Genomic DNA, 15,208 nt, shown 5'->3' on the forward strand with positions numbered 1-15,208 from the left:
GCTCCTACTACTGGCTGTAGGCTTTAGCCTCTGGCCAAAAAATCCTCCGATGACGCAAAATGACGATTTTTGCGTCATCGGAGGATTTTTTCCAGACAAAAAAACCATAAATCTCTCGTCTCAGGGGGATATGAGGGTAGAAAGCACGGTAATTCGAAAATACTACAGGTTTTCTACTAATACAAAGCTTAATGCTAAATCCTGAAGTATCCCTTTAATAGTTAAACTGTATGTATTATTTTGTTGTCTGTTTAGAATCGTGGGAGAATCGAGATCTCTGTAAAAAAACAAAAACAATATTGTGATTCTCAATTTATCCAGAATCCAGCTTTAGTAGGGTGATTGGTATGTAATTGAAACTATCTTTGCTCAAAAACCTTGACCAAAGTACTGCAAAGCTAAATTCCCTGCTGTTTTTTTAGTTACTGGTTTATGCGCAGTGGTACAAAGTAAGTGACACTTGTTTGAATCTGAATTTTCTAGCTTAGAAGACCATTTATCCAAGTCAGGTTAGCGTAAAAAAAAAAAAAAGGCATTGATGACCGACCTCGTTATGGTCAGGATTTACAGGAGTTAGACAATCCAATTAGTTTAAGATGGAGCCGAAACATGTTTCTAATTTCATTAATATTCTATCAGAGCCAAAGTATCACTGCACAGCGGGACTCAAAGATTCTCTAGCACACTCTCCAGGCGTCTCTCCAGCCACCTCATCTGCTGCTTCATTAACCTTTGTCTTCCCAGAAACCTCTGCTCTTATGCTTCAAGTCACTGATAGGGACTTAACATAGAGAATCAGAGGAAAGATACGGAGGTGGATTTTGCAAGGCTGCATGAGTAAGGAGACGGAGAAAAGAAGATAAAATTAATTGCCCTTGGTAATGTGCGACTCGCATTATAAAAGCGAAGTCGACAAGGCCAGTGCAGACCATCTTAATTTGATCTCAAACCAAAATGACTTGTTCTTGAATTATCTGCATTTCACTTTTATTGTGCCGATCAAAGCTTTCTAAAGTAGGAATGCGAAATAGCAAAATCGGTATTTCATTTTTTAGCTACATTTCTTTGGAGTACCCGCAGATTCGCAGTCTTATTCTTTCTTTTCTTTGCTAGCTGTGCCTTCCTTCTATTTCTGCACAACTGAAGGTCAAAAGAGAATGAGACGCATGCACCTTCACCTGCATATTGTATTTTCATATGTCTATGTCAGGTATAGAAATGCAGATGGAGAGTATTTTATCCATAAGAGAGCATATGACAGCCTGTATGACTGATATGTCCACTGTTCTGCACGGCGGATTTTAGCACGATCTGAATACAATCTGAGCACGCATGACTTAAAGGGACAGTTCACACAAAAATGAAAATGTCAAAAAAATTTAGACCCTGGTATTAAAACCCCGTCAGATGTGTTTGTAGTATAGTTTGTCGTAATATTTTTTTTTTTTTTTTTTTTTTTTGCAATGGATGACTAGTATCTTATAAAGCTGCATGTAACCTGCACTCTAAAAAACACTTTGTTAAAAACAACCCAATTTGGGTTGTTTTTATCCCAAGGGCTGGGTAAATACAGGACAGAACACACGTTGGGTTAATTTTATCCTAAATTGGGTTGTTTATTTAACCCAGCATAATGGATTGATTCATTTCTACTATAATACCAGCTTTTATTTTTTTTTTAACTTTTTTTTTACACACATGAATTATTGATTACGGATTAACTTCAATCCTCAAAAAAAAAATTAAATACTCCACACTGAAAAAAAATGATTAATTGAATTTAATAAAAAAATGTATCGTAAGTGGTTGCACACAATTGATTTTAGCTACATTTAAACAAATGCATTAAGTTGAACTTAAAGGGATAGTTCACCCAAAAATGAAAATTCAGTCATCATTTACTCACCCTCAAGTTGTTCCAAACCTGTATGAGTTTCTTTGTTCTGCTGAACACAAAGGAAGATATTTGGAAGAATGTTTGTAATCAACAGATCTCGGTCCCCATTGACTTTCATAGTAGGAAAAATATATACTATGGTAGTCAATGGGGACCGAGATCTGTTTGGTTACAAACATTCTTCCAAATATCTTCCTTTGTGTTCAGCAGAACAAAGAAACTCATACAGGTTTGGGACAACTTGAGGGTGAGTAAACAATGATAGAATTTTCATTTTTGGGTGAACTATCCCTTTGATCAATTTAAGTTCAACCAGGCTCAACACAGGATTTGGGTAGAAAAAATAAGATTTTTTACAGTGTGTGAAGTTTAAAACCCTGTTATAGGGAAACTTTGCACTTTTGATCTTTAAAACTTTGCAGACCTTCTACATTCACAAACTGCTATATTACACATTACATGGAAGGTAATATTCAAAAAGCATAATAGGGGCACTTTAAGTATTTTGTCCAAAAATGCCTGAAGAACACCACAAAGTATCATAAAAAAGTGTGTAATTATATTACAAGTCTTATAAACCCAGCGTTTAGCATTATAGCCCTAAAGGCACCCTTATTTTTAATGGAGTTTTTCAGGATTGGCCTTTTTGGTGCTTAAAATGGCTGGCCGCTCATTAACTTTTGACTTAAGTGATTGTAGTGTTCATTTAAGCGCGCTTTGCAAGAGTACACATTTGTATTAATCATCCAAACTTTCAGAACCCAGCCAGATGAGACTTAGTATGAAGGCCTGCTGCCATAAAATTCACCTCCAATATCTCTAGCGTATCATAAAAATGCATAACGGCAATCAAATGTTTGCTTCTTTGAAAGAGAGCAAAGCATCCACCAATGAAGCAGCCCACTGATTGGTTGGCATCTGGGTCATGTTGGTGATGATTGATGAGCGCGTGTTCTGGGTTCCCGTCGCTATGGTTAGCATTAGCATGTCCCGTTTGACGAATGGTCTGGTGAGCTCTGCTGCACTGCTCTACTTAATAATGCCATTGCCCTGGAGAGATGGGTCAAGAACGCAATTGAAATGGAAACCGATTCTGAGGTGGACACTAATGTTTTATGTGCCAAGGAAGAAACAAGACTGTTCTTGACCAAGTTGCACTGACCCGTATTACATGAGCAAGAGGGCTATTGATCTGTTAATATAATCGAAGCTTGTGTCCATAAAATTGCTATGAGAAGAGTCCTGTTTAAGGCTTTACAAACTAATGGAACAAAAAAAAAAAAAAAAAAAAACCTAAGGCAATTCTCCTGTGGAGCTCAGACACACACTTACACACACTCCTTAGACCCTGAAACCTCCAGCTCTCTGTCAGTGATAAGGTTTTGAAATGGTTCAGCCTTGCCAATTTAATTATATTTGAAGCTGATTATATTTATTTTCAAAACTGGCACAAACTTAAGACTGGTGGCACTCTTAAATAGAAAAGAAAAAAAAGCTCTTGGGAAATTATAGATTTAACAGTGTGACTGCGCTTTAGGGTGAGTTAAAGTGTGGGCACGCTGATGCCGTAATGAATTACTCATTGGAGTGTGTTACAAGATTGACAGCGTTAAAGAGATTTATGCTTGTGATCCACTGCGATTATGATGAGATCAAACCAAGCAAATCAGGGATTGGAAATGAAGATATCACATTTAACATGAGGCGGTGCTGCCACAACTTTAAAAGTGTTCATTAAGACTTGCAAATTAGGAACACGGTTTGTGAGTTCACCAAATTAATGAGCTTCCTGTCTTGTATAGGAAATACAAATTGAGATGCAGTGTTGATAATGTTTTATTTTATTATTAGAATGTTCCATGTTCAATATGTACATGTTAAATCAAAATCTATCAACAGGATTCACTTTCAAATGTATTTATTGTTTTATATCATATAGGCTATCAAACGGTAACATACTGTATATAAAACAATTTGAGGCTGCATTTATTAATACAGTAATATTGTATATGTAACGAGAGGCTGTGCTGGATCGTGAATAAGTCACGGCTGAAGGACGTAGTTAGCTTATTGCTTTTATAAAACGGTTACCACACAATGGAAATATTAAAGCCAAAAAATATGTATCAATGCAACTTTCATGAAGTAAAATCACTAAAAGCCTTCCTTCCACTGGAAAAAATAGTCCCTGACTGTGAACAGCAACAGAAGTTAAATACATTATTTCGCCATCTAAGATGGCGACAAATACTGCCTTTTTGAGTGAGTCAGTCAGTAGAGAAGACTTTTATATTAAAAAGATTGAAACTTGTAAACCCGGAGAAGCAAGACGCAACTGACAAATGAGTAACGTTAGCGTTACGGCACGTGAAAACCCCTTAACTGTTAAAAGGACAAGATATCACAGCGGACATTCAAACAGGTATTTTATTACGAATATGGGACTGACCTGAATGAAAATGCTACTGTAAATAAAGGTACACTCACTTACTCGATCTCTCACAATACTCTACTCTACTCTATAAGCATCAATGAACAATATCATCATTGAGAACATAATGTTTACGTTGCTAAGAGTGGTTGCTAGGGGGGTTGTGTAGTGATACCATAGACTGTAAAAAAATATGGACGTAGTGTCCGTGACGTCACCCGTAGGTTTCTGAAGACCGTTTTTGAAGCCTAAAGTGGGCGTAGCCGACCGTCACCATCTTGGCAGCGCGTCACTCCCGAATTTATTTATTTTTTACAGTCAGACAATGAGCGGAGGTAATGTGACGGCTAACAAACAGCAGACAAACGGCTAATGATGACTAATGACCACTGCAGCGGGAATCCACCTGTCACTCAAAAGTGGACACGCCCTTAATTATGCAGAACTTTAAGGCTTAATATAATGTAAACGGATGAGTGATACATAGAACTGTTGGGTTTATCATGAATAAAACACAGCTATTGACCAATCAGAATCAAGGAATGGAAATTACTGTTTTATAAATACTGTATATTGTAGATGTAATATATTGCATTTAAAAAAAAAAATTGTAATTTTATTTTTATATTTAGTTTTAATGATGCAAACATATATGCACTGGTCTTGTTATTGCCATCTCTCACCATTCAACAATGTCTGTTTGTAGACAGAACATCACAGGAGGAGCTCATCACGTCCACTAGCTGAGGCATTGAGGGACAGTGAAGGAACTATGTAGAGACTAAGAACATCTTGTCTGTGTTTCAGATCATGTTGCTGACAGATCCAGAGGTGGAGAGCAGTTTACTCATCAGCTCAGATGAAGGCGCCACCTATCAAAAATACCGTCTCAACTTCTACATCCTCAACCTGTTGTTTCATCCCGAGCAGGAGGACTGGATCCTTGCTTATGGCCACGACCAGAAGGTGCACAATCATTTTAGCTAAATAATTCCTGGAAAAAATATGGCAAACAGCATCTAGTTATGGGGGATAGCATTCAGAAAGACACTCTTTATGTGGTTCTCTAATTATCAAGCTGTTTTATTGCCAAATATGTAACCAAATTCATGAAAAAAAACAGAAAAACACATTTGTAGTATTTGCACACTTAATAAACATTCAAGGCACAAACTGCAAAGCAAGACATTATAATAATGAAACACATGCGTGAAAATGGATGCCAATCTATATTTGGGAATGAAATATGTCCTCTAAGGGCAATTATCAATGTGAGAGGAAATACGTCTTAAAGAGACAATCTCAGTGAGCTTAAAGTTGGCAATTAAGACAATTTATGGATCCCCAGTCGCAAGGAATTACCATTAATTATTTGCTTTCGAGCTCATGGTTTAGGGCTAATAAATTATGAAAAAAATTTACTCTTCTGAAAAGATTGTTTAATCATCGTATTTAATCATATCATAAAATAGTTTAACTATTCAAGATTTATTTTTAATTTTTTTCTGATTTAACTGAATCATTTTAACTCCCCTAATTTTGGATTATATTCATTTCTTAATTGATTTCATTTTTTCTACCCCTTGATGTGGATCTAAATTATATAAGTGATTAGGATTATGAACACACAATTTAAAAAAAGGTTTTCTTCACCAAATGTATATTCAAATAGAACAATGGGGAGAAAAATCAGACAAATGACCTTTCACTGTGCATGCAATAATATAATCAAATAACATTGATGATAGTTTCAAGTCTCGAGCGATGGTGTTAGAAAGCACTGACTTCAATTTTGACAAATCAACATTGACTTCACCCTTGAAGGATGGCCACTGCGAATGAATTACAATTACATGAACACAATAAAAAAAAATGATCAGCCAATTGAAGGCTAACAGTTGATTGTTTGCACAATGCGCATGACTAGCCATGGTTAAAAGCTGCGAAAGCAAACAGCACAAAAAGAAAACACAATCACTAATTAAACCCTATCAAAATCTATGCCACAAATAAATGCTTTATTTATTAGTGTTTACAGAGTTATACCACAGTGTCATTGGCAAAGTTCCTGGGGTTTATTTTATTATAACAGTAAACACGAGAGAGGAAAAAAGCTCAAATGAAAAGCTCAGTAGCCTTTATTGGTGAACATATATCCTAAAAAAACAGCTTATACCAGACTAAAACATATCAATTATATACAATATAGACCTACAATATTAGGCTGGGAGACCGGTTTGAACCAGCTAAGACCAGTTAAGGCTAATTTAAGCTGTTGTTTTCTCTTCGTTTCTTCGTTTAGTTTGATCCCGTTTGTCCATGTCTAAATTTGATCAAGCTCCATCCACCCACAGTCAGGTTGTTATATTGGATACAAGATTGTGATATCACAGTTCCCAACTAATGCGAAAACAAGTGCTGCTTTTGCTCAACACTTTAATGGCACATATCATTCCAAAGTGCTGTAAGTACCAGTGTGACATTTGTATTTGCCATTTATATAAAATGATTTTTCCCTTAAAGCACATTGCACATAAATTGGATGTTTCTTACTGGGAAATATATGTGAGTAATTTTTATGCCTCATTTAGTGAATTTCAGATCTTCGTGTTTGTTTTCTTGCTCATTGCAAGTTTTCCAGTGTAATTATACTAATTTTAAAAATGATTTAAATAAAAAAAAAAAAAAAAATTATTCTCTATTTTACTGGAAAATCATTCATAATTTCACTTGCTCGGTTTGAAAACCTAGTTAGCTGCCTACATAGGCAGTATTTCAAGACATCTGTGGCGCGTTCCTGTTCCGAAATCTCTTCCAAAAAGTAGACAACTTAATTATGCTGCCTTCTAAGATATCTTGTTTTGGATCAATTTTAAGGCAGCATCACATCCTACTTGGAGAAGACAATTCCATAATGCATTGCAACAATCTGTGAAAAGAAAATGTTAGAGGAATGCAGAATATGAACACACTTTCGTTCAAAATTTTGGGTTCGTAAGATTTTGTGTTTTTTATGCTCATCAAGACTACATTTATTCAATCAAATATTATCATTGTGAAATGTTATTATAGTTTAAAAGAAAAAATCCCTATTTTAAAATGTAGTTTATCCCCGTCATGTCAAATTTTCAGCATCATTACTCCAGTCTTCAGTCACATGATCCTTCAGAAATAATTCTAATATGCTGATTTGGTGCACAAAAGTAATTTATTATTATTATAAATGTTCAAAACACTTGTGCTGCTTAATACATAAATAAATAAATGTATATATATAATATTTATATACTTTTTTTTTTTTAAACATGACACTTTTTTTCTAAGATTATTTGATTAATAGAGAGTTCAAAAGAACAGCACTGATTTGACATATTTTACAATTAATATTTGAACAGTTTAGCAATTTAAATGTCTTAACTATCACTTTTGAGCATTTTAATGCATCTCTGCTGAATAAAAGGATTCATTTCTTTAAAAAAAAAACCCCAAAGAATAAAATACTGACCCCAAAATTTTGAAAAGTAGTGTATACTGATAGTATCTCATTCAAGAAAAAAGGATTGATAAAAATATTTTCAACCAATATTTGTGTGTATTATGTATTTCTATGCATATTGGATTATCATGCCATTAGCTTAGCAACACGCTAATGTCAAAATCGGACGAAATCAGCATGGAAATCACACTTCCATTTTGTGTAGTGCGTGGAGTTGCTGCTAGGTGTCATAATAGTGATAATGTGGACTTAGAAGACAGCTGCCTATGTAGGCATACGGTTGTTGAACAGAGCTAATGATAAGAATAAAGATTAAACTAAACGTACCTTTCAATGCCAGAATATTCTACAATCAGAAGTGTCAGAAATGTTCATACTTTGCTAACACATTATTTGGTCCTCAGCTCTACAGCTCTGTTGAGTTTGGTCGTCGATGGCAGCTTGTTCATGAGCGGGTGACGCCCAATCAATTCTACTGGTAAGCTCTCTGTGTGACTCCTTCTGCTGCATGTGGAACATCAATCATTTGAACTCCTGCATTCTGTGGCTGATAAGAATAAACCAAAGAACACGGATTGTTGTTCAACCCCGATGTGATCTTCCCCACTGCGTTCCATCTCGAGGTTCACGTCCAAACTTTAGAAGTTCTTTAGAAGTTCTTTAGAAGTCGGATTCTGCATTTGCAATGTTGCAAATGATTTAGTCATTAAGAAAGCTTATTCAACTTGATCAGGATGGCTAATAGATGTCTAGACTGTGGTGATTAAAGAGACCGGTTGAGAAATAAATTCTAAATGTGATTCGATTTTGTGTTTATCTCAAGTGGACAAGCTGGAATTCACTGAAAAGGGGGCATGGATCATGGATTTTCTTTCAGACAAGTTTATTTAATATTATAAATATAATCTCCACTAAATCTTCAGCACAGGGACAAAAAAGTGTCTAGAAGTGAAAAATAAATAGATAAATAAATGTAATTAAATAATGTACAAAGGAATCCGATTCCAAAATAAAGTCATATCAAATATTTTCACAGCACCTGGCATTCGCATTGATGAGTGATGAGATTTGAATCTTGCAGAAATTGACAAAATAACTATTTTCATATCACACGTGTATTAAATGCCGTAGCCATTTTTTCTACTTTTGCTAACTAATGATAAAATGAGACCAAAAAGACATTATATATATATATATATATATATATAGAATATTATATATGTGTGTATGTCTTTTTGTGTGCATTTTGGGGACAAATCTGTACCCAGAAGTGACCAAAATCTCCTAAAACCTCCCTTTAGGGATGTCCTCATTTATAAATATGGTATAAAAAATAAAGTAATTAAAGGGTTTTTTAAAAAATTTAAAAATGCAGAAAGTTTTATGTGATTGTTAGGTTTGGGGGTAGGGTTAATGTAAGGGGAGATATAATACAGTTTGTACAGTATAAAAACATTACGTCTCTGGAATGTCCACATTTAGATAGCCTAGAAAACGTGTGCGTGTGTGTAAAAATGTGTTAAATTAAATAAATAAAAAACATAAATAAATGCTTTTTTTTTTTATAAGAAACAAAGAAGATTCTGTCCCCCTCCACACACACACACACACACACACACACACACACACACACACACACACACACACACACACACAACTAAAGCAGGTAAAGCGAGCAAGAGGAATCAGTGACTAAAAAGTGCGTTCAATGTACAAATCACAAATACAATTTAAACTCTCAACTGACTGGTCAGTTTTTCATTGATCATGTCTGTCTTTTACCTGCCATGTCCCATCCAAATTCAGATCTAGTCATTAAGCAGCAGGGTTTTGTTTTTTGAGGACATTTTTGTTTCAAATTTTTTGCATAAGCACAGTCAAAGTGGGACAGAGCGAAGACATCAGAGAGTCAGCCTGCAGTACCGTTATTTTTAGTTCGGTAATGATCTACCCTCACAAGTTCCCCTCAATGAACTTTCACATATAGAGTCTTATTATCTGAAGTGAGATGAGACACACAACCCTTACAAAATGGGTAGCTATTGACTATGTGAAATTAGATCGTCCCTTTTGATGAGAGACACCACCGTGGTCACAGCCAGAATATGAGATGATTGAAGGAATGGAGCTTTGAATGGATGAAATGGACTTTTGTATTTGTCAGCGCTTCAAAAGGAACTTAGATCCGGTGCGGCTTAATGCCCGCATAGATTTAGAGTCTTGGTGGAATTGAACAGGTCAGGAACTCCTTTACTTTCACCTTCACTATTGATCTCAAATCGAAGCCTATAGCAGTTCCTTGTAGTAGATATTTGAAAATGAACCATTCTTTTGAGTTAGCAAGGTTGTAAGGTAATGAAATATAACTGAAGGTACCTGAACAATCTTGGATGGGAATCACGTAAGACAAAATGCTGATGTACAATTCTAAATAAACACTATAATAAGCCTGATTTAAATATAATGGGAGCGTGTTTGCATTGAAAAGAACGGCAATGCATTTAAACCAGCGTGATGCAATGTCATGTCTGCGCCTTTTTAGAGGACGGCATTTAGGTTCTGGAAGTAAACAGCCCATTCATTTTCTCCGTAGGGGGACTGATTTTGAACGATAACTCCTAAACCTTTAAAGACAAGACCTACTGTGAGCTGAGGTTGTTAAATAATGCTATATGCTTTTGTTGAAGCCACCAGCCCACATTATTTCTACTTATTTTTTTAAAATAACCATGCTCAACAGTGGAATTCCTGCTGAAAACTACATTAACCATGATTCTGCAGAGAAAACTCCACCAATTATAGAATCGCGACAAATAAATTGCATCAAAAGAACAGTTTAGCACCGACCCACTCCTATGAAGCACTGCGAATGACATAGTCATTTTCACTTTGGTCTCAAAATACTTAATATTTGTATGCGTGATATGGATCATTTCTTTTATTCAGTTGTCTTTCGCAGTGCTACATGGGATAGTTCTTTCCCTCATGAAAGTGAAGTACACAGTCTTGTACATTTTGCCTTTATCGTCCCATTTTCCAAATATTTTTTGCTGTTGTGAATGATTCACCTCGTAGGTGGTTGTTTGGTTCGTTGCTTGTAGCTCTTTTACAAAGACATTTTAAAAATCCCTATGGAAAAAATTAATGGAAACAAAAACCAATACATTAGGAACCAAGGTCGCTGAAAAATGGGCGGGCACTGAAGGAATATTCCATTCTGATTGGTCAATCGCGCCATCTAGAAACCTGAAATTTACATGCTTACCGTCATCATTTCACCGCGGACTCATTTTGAAGTGACGGCAGCTTGAAACTAGTTATGGATCACGTTCAGAGGAGTTCAGTTCGATTGTTTGTACATTGCAATGGACTATTTTGTTTTGTTTTTTTGGAAACTGTAACATAATATTCAGATAAGATCATTAAATAATTTAAGCTCCAATCAATATTTAATATCCATCCATCCATCCATCCATCCATCCATCCATCCATCCATCCATCCATCCATCCATCCATCCATCCATCCATCCATCCATCCATCCATCCATCCATCCATCCATCCATCCATCCATCCATCCATCCATCCATCCATCCATCCATCCATCCATCCATCCATCCATCCATCCATCCATCCATCCATCCATCCATCCATCCATCCATCCATCCATCCATCCATCCATCCATCCATCCATCCATCCATCCATCCAAGTTTTGAGCTGAAATTCCGTCAGCAAACACAACATAACTTTTTGGGGAATTTGTTGCTCTGTCTTTAAAATATTAAGGGTGATCCCAGTACATGCAATAGGATGCTATATGGATGCTATATTTGTGAAAGTGTCAATACTTCCATTAAGTGTCATGATAAAGTCTTGAGCTAGTCTGCTTCTACCTTTGTAGCTTTCTCACTGGAGCAGCTCTCTCTGATTTTTCAGTCTCGAATAAATATTTCATGCAACAATGATTTTTTTTTCAACACTAAAAAGAGCGAGAGAGAGAGAGATGTGCGCTGCCTGTGGGTGTTCTTGGGAAGCAAATGAGAAGGGCTTACTTTTAATGATGTCGGGATATGCTTCTCGCTTCTGTCAGAGAACACAGAAAGATGAAGATGGAAATGGGAGCTTAACAGGACAGGGTATTCGTATGGTACTTTCCCACCTTAACCCGTATTGCTCCTATGGGAGGAACATAGATCTTTTTAGCCGACAAAAAAAAAATCCAATGCCCTTATTTTGACCCATCTGTTGTTATATGGAAACACATAGGATTTCTTTATTTATTTTTTCAAAGCCCATTTTTAAAAACTCTGTTTTTTTATTTCCTTTGGGCTCTCTAGGTCTAAACTGGGCCTTGATAAAGAGCCAGGCCTGATTCACCTTGAGACCAGCATCTCAGAAACCCGTAAGTCTGATGTACTTTGATTATATTTCAAGAAGCTATAATTCAAACACGGCACAAGGCAACACTTAGAGGGTTCAAAATGGGCTACATGTCAAAATGCAAAATGGACAGTTCTTCACCAGCAAATCTATCTGTCAGTATTTGTCATTCGTAATAAACATGCTGCACAAATTGAGTTTGTCTTTTGTCTGCTGAACCTATATTCCTGTCGATAGACGGACAGAACGAGAAGTTACGTTTGTCAGTTCTACTGGATATGGTCCCTTAAAATACAGTCTGTCAAGTTGAGTGAAGTTTTTTTAGATAGTTTGAGATTAACTCTTTTCCCGCCAGCAACAAAAAAAAGTTGCCAGCCACCGCTGCGTTTTTAACCATTTCCACAAAGTTTTCATGGCACCACGAATCTTTTGTTTTATGGATATCTGAACTTGCAATATATCAAACGAAGGAACAGTCTCTGCTTTTAAACAAAATAACATTTTTATTCAAGCTTAATGCATTACTTTTTTTTTTATCAACACGTGAATGTGGGTAAGTTTCATAATAAAATATTTTCACTCAGAAATTGCTTGTAAATTTCACACGTGCTTGGAAACAAATGACAAGTTGACCTAAATGTGTGGTGGGTTTTTTTTTGTTTTGTTTTTTGGACTGAAGAATTTTGAAGACTAATTTGTAAAAAAAATAATAATAATAAAAAAATAAACAAGTGTCACATTTGGGCCTTGCAAAATTACCCCCAGGCTTGCTTACCCCTATAGCTTTCAGTTCAGAGTAACATCCTCTCATAGTGTACTATAATCTGTGTATGTGTATATATATATATATATATATATATATATATATATATATATATATATATATATATATATATATATATATATATATACAGGGTGCGATTTGTGAAAAAAACAGAGGGGGGGATGTTTTGAAACATTTTTATTCATAAAAATAAATCATGAGAACAAGAACTTCATTCACTGCATTTGCTGCTCTGGACCCTTTTCATTGTTCCCAGCTAGCTAACAAGAGTTTTCGTGCTGAAAAATTACATACTATTACAAATATTTGTACTTGGTGACATTCTGAAAAGCCGTACATGGATCAAAGCTAATGGACAGGATCAGATAAATCAGAGTTTAGATTCTCTGCCCGAGCCCGAATTTGACCCGACCCGACCCGGGCCCTTGATCCAGCACTTGTGTTACAAAATGCAACACGTCACGTGTCATGCTCCTCCACTCGCACGCATCACACCGGCCCGGGATAATAATCTTTAAAAATATTTATTTTGTTTAAAAAATATTCTATATTCTAAAACCTTGTTGAATTAAATTAGAGTTGTAGCCTACTAGGGCTACTCCTCCTAGGCCATCCAAAGTTCATCCAAAGTTCATTTTCTGTGTTCATAATTTTTCACGTTTTATTTTTATTTTATTTTATTTATTTTTTACGTTTCTTCTTTCAGATCCATTTGCGATCCATTTCATTCTGAATAAACAAACAAGGCAGTTTACATGATTTGTCCTTGTTGCATTATTCATTATGATAATAATTAATAAATGCACGCACAATATCCGTGAACTTGATAAATGTTGCAGATATGTTTTACTATGCACAAACAAATGCCTTTCAACTTATGTGTGCAAAATTCAGAAGCAGTAAATGAATGTGCAGCAATTTGTACAAATAGAGTGTCTGTATAGGCCTACTATATGTGTTGTAGCCATTAAATAAGCTCATTTAGTTTCATATTTGTTAAAATATTATTGTTATTTTTTTCCATCTATGTTGATTTATGAAAAGTGAACAGCAGCACGAGTAAGATAGGATGTGCAGTATATATCGGGAGACTTGGAGTGGGTTAGACATGATTTTGACTATTTCATTAAGTTTTGTTTTGTAGAAAGCCTTTCTTTAAAGTGAATTTCGTTCTGTATAAATTGTATCTTAATTTTAATACATTTTTCATCAACGAATTGCGTGTATTTAATAAATAAGAAGCAAATATAGCAGACAAAGGCTATAATCAGAGGCGCCGCCGCGGTTACTTGCACTGCACGATAACTTAAGCGGATCTCATCATAAATTAACCGAAACTAAGTGTATGCCTCAAAGAGAATATTAAGAAATATATCTAAAGAACGCTTGAAATGTCTTTAAACGAAACAATTCAAAACAAAAAGAAATAGGCAACACTCTGATGTAATCCATGCATTTCTCCATATATGCGCATTCACTACGGAAATGGCGATCGTCAACTTCATCTTTGCTTCATCTCAACTTCCCTGGCGCCACCCCTGGGTTTAAATTGGGCTCGGGCTCATAACATACAGTTAATGTGTCGGGCCGGGCCGACAAAGTCAATTCGCCTCATTCGGGCTTCGCGTCTACCGCGCCGCGCGACACGCATCGCGCCGCAGGACCTCTAGACGCGCGTAAACGCGTCTTTACATTGACTTAACATTGAAATCACTCACGCCAGACACTCAAGAGTGAGTGAGTAATCAAAAAACCTTTGCTTAGCCTCAGTTGAGTAAAACACCGTAGGCTATGTGCAACCTCAGCACTAACTCTGCTTGTCATCATAGAAACAGATAATCAGATTGTGATGTTTATTCCCGCTTCAGTAATATGCTGCATATGCAGCGTAAAAAAAGACCTGCAACCGTCTCGCAAGTGTTGATAGGCTATTACTCGTGAGGTGTAACCAATCATATAGCGCCGTGGGCGGGACATTGAGCAAGTCTGCAGAGTGGTGGTTACAGAGAGGCTGCGGAGCCAGTCAAAGTAGCGCATTTTAAAATAAAAAGGATTTTAATCAAACCACGGATCCGTGATAAGTTTTGTGATCCGCCTCGCCACTAGTGTAGTAGCACTGATCACTTTGAGGGGGGGATAAATTTATCCCCACCGGGGATAAAAATAATTAAGCAGAGGCAGGGATACATTGACCAGAAAGGGGGAAATCCCACGCATCCCC

At 36.1% G+C, this 15,208-nt stretch overlaps 1 protein-coding gene across 5 annotated transcripts in view; it reads left to right on the plus strand.

Moving 5' to 3' along the window:
- sorcs1 (sortilin-related VPS10 domain containing receptor 1) overlaps positions 1–15,208 on the plus strand; it is a 216,814-nt gene that overhangs the window by 147,232 nt on the left and 54,374 nt on the right. For all 5 annotated transcript variants that reach the window (XR_014204231.1, XM_082163349.1, XM_082163351.1 and 2 more), the window contains 3 exons: positions 5,136–5,294; positions 8,229–8,302; positions 12,161–12,225. Coding sequence is in view for 4 of the 5 variants with exons in the window: in XM_082163349.1 (XP_082019475.1) it covers positions 5,136–5,294; positions 8,229–8,302; positions 12,161–12,225 (298 nt within the window). In the remaining variant the exon portion in view is untranslated. The remainder of the gene's footprint in view (positions 1–5,135; positions 5,295–8,228; positions 8,303–12,160; positions 12,226–15,208) is intronic.

This window comes from Leuciscus leuciscus (genome assembly GCF_965113295.1).
Source record: "Leuciscus leuciscus genome assembly, chromosome: 3".
In the NCBI taxonomy this organism is placed as follows: domain Eukaryota; kingdom Metazoa; phylum Chordata; class Actinopteri; order Cypriniformes; family Leuciscidae; genus Leuciscus; species Leuciscus leuciscus.